Source organism: Rhynchophorus ferrugineus, unplaced genomic scaffold (genome assembly GCF_030347505.1).
Source record: "Rhynchophorus ferrugineus isolate W39M unplaced genomic scaffold, kcgeb_rfMv2 rfM10, whole genome shotgun sequence".
Taxonomy (NCBI): domain Eukaryota; kingdom Metazoa; phylum Arthropoda; class Insecta; order Coleoptera; family Curculionidae; genus Rhynchophorus; species Rhynchophorus ferrugineus.
Window position 1 is genome coordinate 26,288,969 of NW_027472589.1, and position 5,267 is coordinate 26,294,235.

At 32.0% G+C, this 5,267-nt stretch overlaps 1 protein-coding gene across 1 annotated transcript; it reads left to right on the forward strand.

Annotated features, from left to right (window-relative positions):
- Positions 1-2,420: 2,420 nt before the first annotated feature.
- On the forward strand, positions 2,421-5,056 carry LOC143203670 (phospholipase A1). The gene is made up of 3 exons (XM_076415924.1): positions 2,421-2,521; positions 3,958-4,804; positions 4,858-5,056. The coding sequence occupies exons 1-3, from the start codon at positions 2,452-2,454 to the stop codon at positions 4,937-4,939; spliced, it is 999 nt and encodes a 332-aa protein (XP_076272039.1). The 5' UTR covers positions 2,421-2,451; the 3' UTR covers positions 4,940-5,056.
- Positions 5,057-5,267: the final 211 nt, after the last annotated feature.

The window sequence follows — 5,267 nt, forward strand, 5'->3', positions numbered from 1 at the left end:
GGATTTATTAGGGCGTAGAAGAATCGGCCTTTAGAGGGGGGATTGGGGCCATAAGAACTAGTGGGCTTGCCTAGATTTTAAAGAAATTATTCCTATTTGCTCTCGTTCCAGCCTCTAACCCTGTCCCTGTCCGTGACTTCTCTGATTGCGCACTGTGCCACGCGTTTGTCCTCAGGATCCAGTGTGAGTATCTGTTTCGGGTTTTTATAGATCAAATCTTGGGTCCTCGATTGAGAGCAGGATCTGGGTATTATCTCTTTTAGTGTTGGGAATTCCATAATTCTGTAAAAACCTTTTATCTCCTGAGGAATGACATAATATTTGCAAAGACCAATTCAAATTGTTGTTATCGCTATTTATTCTGATACAGGATAGATAGGTATCAGTTACACTTAACCTGGTGAAATATAGCCCATCGAACTCTTTGATGTACAAGAAACCCAGATATTTGATATTGACTTTTTGTAATCTAACCATGATGGGATTCAATTTAATTCATATAAAATTCAATAAAATTCATTCAATTTAATTAATAGTTTTCTTTGCATTTTAAGATTATTTGATCGTTCAGCAGTGATCAGTATATCAGTGAGTTCAGTTAGAATCCCTTTATTTTTGTCTATACACACTTGTACGACTAAACCCATCACATTATATTAAGTATAATTTTCCATATTATTTGGTAATTGAAAAAAGAACAAAATTATTATGGACGAACAACAATGTTATTTACTCAACAGTGTTATTTATCCTGATATAGTTTTATTTCTACTTTAGATATAATTAAATGTACTTAGAATAATAAATACTTACATTAAAATGCTATTAGTTTTGCGAATAAATTACGGTGGATGGATTCATTATTGATATTGTTTTGATTTGTGACACGGTGTATTGTCTTGATGAAGCGGCACTTTCTTTTTCTTCAAATGCGGCCGTTTTCCGGCGATTTCGTCCTTCATGCGGTCCAATAACGCTATAAAGTAGTCGCTGTTGATGGTCCTTCCTTTTTCAAGTGCAGTCCACTCGGATAACAGTCGATTCATCCATTGTCACATATCGATGCAAAAACTCGGGTTTATAACACTTTATCATCTTCAAACACTACTCCAAATAATCAACTCGTCGTTGTTATTGGTCAAAAATGAGCTCGCACGGCACCCACTTTCCACAGAGCTTTCTCATACCTAAATATTCGTGAATAATATGATGTGCCCATTCAGTTGATACCTTTAGAGTGTCTGAAATTTCATTCAATTTCAATTTACGGTCATTCAAAATCATTTTGTGGATTTTTTAAATGTTTTCGTCGTTAACAACCTCTTTCAGGCGTCCACTGCGTTCACCGTCTTCGGTGCTCATTTCACCACGTCTAAACTCAGCATACAGCTTGATGGTTTATTTTCCTGGGGCAGTATCCGGAGTTTTTGCTTCAACTGTATTTTTTTCTTTTAAAAAGCTATATTTTATCCACACGCGAAATTCCTTTTTATCAATTTTTTTCACAATAACAAAAGTTGCTTCACTCAAAATGCTATAATTCACAAACTAGTGATCCGACAGCTGTCAAATTTATGCACGGATCTTTTGAGGGTTATGGCCATCTAAAAACATGGATTTAATTCCGGTGGCGCCATCTATGTGTCAGGTCATAGACTTTTCAATTAACCCATTATATTAGAATATCTAATTAGAACACAAAATTAATAGTATAATAATAAGGACTCCACAGTGCGACCAAAACATTTACATCACGCGCAGAGTTCAAGCGTTTTAGGGTGCAATTAACATTACACTATTTCAAACGTCAATTTTTCCTTCACATCCATATTTTTGCAGAAATAACTTTTATTCCGAGAAAAGTAAATACATAAAATTGTCATAAAGGGGTTTTATTTTAAAATAGTCATCTAGCCTATTATGGTTAAAGCAGAAATATAGGAAAAATCATCGATCGCAGTATGGCATATATATCATTTGAATAGTTTTAAACATGTATATGAACCGATTCATTTAAAAAAAAATTAAAAACCCGAATCTATTTTATCCCCAAATTATATCAAAGACAAAACATTAGATAATAATTAGATCATCGTGATTTTTCTCCTCAATCATATTTGCTCATATCTAATGAAGGCTGAAACATTTTAAAAATCTCATTCGATATTGCTTTTGGGAAAATTATAATACAAATAACTTTATAAGAAGTTCCTACATCAATTTTAATTTTCGTCCGGTTCTGGTGTTATCATTATTTTTTAACAAATACAATATTTGTACTCTGTTAACAAATAAAGTTTAATATGATTGTTGATCTGCAGGATTGTCAAACAATTAAATAATATGACGTTATCTGATAAACATATCCGCGGCTCTATTAACCAAATGGAAGTATAAAAGTGAAAGGAAGAATTATTGTTTCAGACAGTTTCATCTAATTCAGGAAAAAAGATGAACATCTACACAGCAATTGGTATCCTTTCGCTTATTACGCTCTGCAGATCTGATTTGGAGCAAAGTAGTAAGTACATTCTATAGAAATTGATTCAAATAATTCTTACTAGTAATGTTCTCTTACTGATATCATCACAAAAACATTAATCGCATAATATCTTAGTATTACTCATTATTTAAAAAAAATAATAAAAATTTACTGTACAAAATATTAACTAAATTTAATCATTTGTATCATGAAGACATTAGTTTAGATAAAAATAACCCTGAATAAAATATTACAAGTAATTAGGATTAAAATTAATTAATTAACATTAATATTAAAGTTTTGTTTGAAAATGTTGTAGAGACATTGGTATTGGGTATAATTGGAAAAATTTATAATTTTCCAGCATCGAGGGTTGCATAATGACAACAAATGATCGAGCAGTGGTCGAAATACATTAAGTTAATTACGTCTCTTTGGATAACATTTTATGCGTTTTCTATCTCATATTTATATAATTTATCAGAGGAATTAGCACATTTCTATGTTAATTTTTATCTATCTCTATATATTTATCTATTGAAATAGCGTTAGTAGCTTTAGAGGAATGCGTTTACTTTCATACGTATGACTTGAATGATGATTTATTTGATAAGATAAAATACACAAAATACAGTAATCCACCATGATAAGTTGAAAACACTTCTTTTTTTGTCTGGAAACCAATAAAACCACCATGATGAAAAAACTTGCAATTCATTATACTCCAACTTATTTGGTCCTCCAGACTGTTCTTCGTTCGAAACCGACAACTTATATATATATATATATATATATATATATATATATATATATATATATATATATATATATATATATATATATATATATATATATATATATATATATATATATATATATATATAAAGCGAAGAAGGAGGAATATATATAAAGCATCTAATAAAAAAAGTATGAACTTAATGGGTCTTATTAAAAACAAAATCTCCATAACCTCCGTGTACAATAACATTGATAATATTTTTATTTTAAAGGATTAGACACTTTGGGGTGTGTTTTCATCCAATAAACATTGTAATTGCTTTGTGTTCGACTTTTTCGGTCAACCAGATCTTTCTTTGACATCAATATTTCCTCTCTTAAAAAGTTGAAAATAAAATCGAAAAATAGGAGTAATTTGACTATATAATGCAGCAGTAACACCACAAGTTGTTGAATATGTTTAATAAACTGAAGTATACACTAAATAAGTCAATAATATTATATATAACACTAATATTATGTAGATATGTGAAAACCGACTAATTTAATGGTTAGGTCAGATTATGCTAAAGTTTTTATATTGATGATCAAAATATATGCAAGCACCTAATGACGATAAAATGTAGATTGATCAACAAATTGCAAGCATCTTTCAAACTTTATATTTCTGTTGTTCTGTTCTATGTTCGATTTCCCCAAACTATCACTTTATATTTATGTTAAATCTTTTTTTTAAGGATTAGCTCGGGATAGTCTGAGTAGTATCGAAGATTTACTCAAAGCAAACCAATACTCGCAACCTAAAGTATCCACCAGATTGAGTTTATACAATGATGGTGCCATAGAATTTTATGTATATACAAATTCCAGTACGACCAAGGTGTACTATAATGAAGCCAGTCTATTAAGCTCCATAAGCGAATTTAACACATCCTGGAACACAGCCTTCGTTATTCATGGTTGGATTAACTCACACACTGATCTAATAACGCTGATTGATGCTCTAGTAGAGCATGGAGAAATAAACGTCATTGCTGTGGATTGGGCAACTTATTCTTATTTGGGATACGCAACATCTGTCGCTCAGCTTTCGAGTGTTGGCAGTACTGTTGGTAAATTCATCCAAGGCATGCAAGACACTTATAATTATTCTCCCGACTCAGTAATAATAATGGGTCACAGTCTAGGATCGCATGTATCAGGATTTGCTGGTAAAAGCGTGGGCGTCATCATAGGTCTCGACCCCGCTGGACCACTTTTCCTTGAAGCCCTTCCCGGCTCTCGTTTGAATGCCACCGATGCCCAATACGTGCAAGCTATTCACACCAATGCCAAAATGTTTGGGGTGGATTATAATTTGGCCGATGATGACTTCTGGGTCAATGATGGATCTGTGCAACCTGGCTGTGATGATGCATTAGAGTTGATCATGTGTTCCCATAACAGATCATTCATCCTCATGGCAGAATCCATTAATAACGATAATTTTTACGGTGTGGAATGTGATAGTTACTCAGATTACTTGGGTGGTGAATGTGCTGACAATACTGTGCTAAAAATGGGAGGTCTAATCTACAATACATCGTAAGTAGTTATTTTAAGTAATAGTATTAAATAATTCATGTTAACATTTCCAGATCCACTGGGGTATTTTATTTAAACACAAGTTCAACATACCCTTATGCTCTGGGCGATGTCTATAGTGATTCTGATGACTAAAATCGATAGTACTTACCATATTGTAGTTAATAATTGTAAAATTTTATTTATAATTTATGAAAATGGTGTTTATTGTTGTCTATCACATATTAATAAAATTGTATTAGTTCCTCGTTACTCAATTCTTCAATATACACACCATTTTATATTATTCAGCCGTCGTTTCTCTAAAATAAGTCAGTATTGTCATTAATCTTTAGCTGGCTTAATCATATATGCTGCAGCGTCTAGATAAGCCGCAGTCGTTCTGGGTTCAGATACTGTTATCCTCATATTCTTCAAATCTCTATGATCTTAATCCATGTTTTTTTGCGGAAATGGTTTCGTA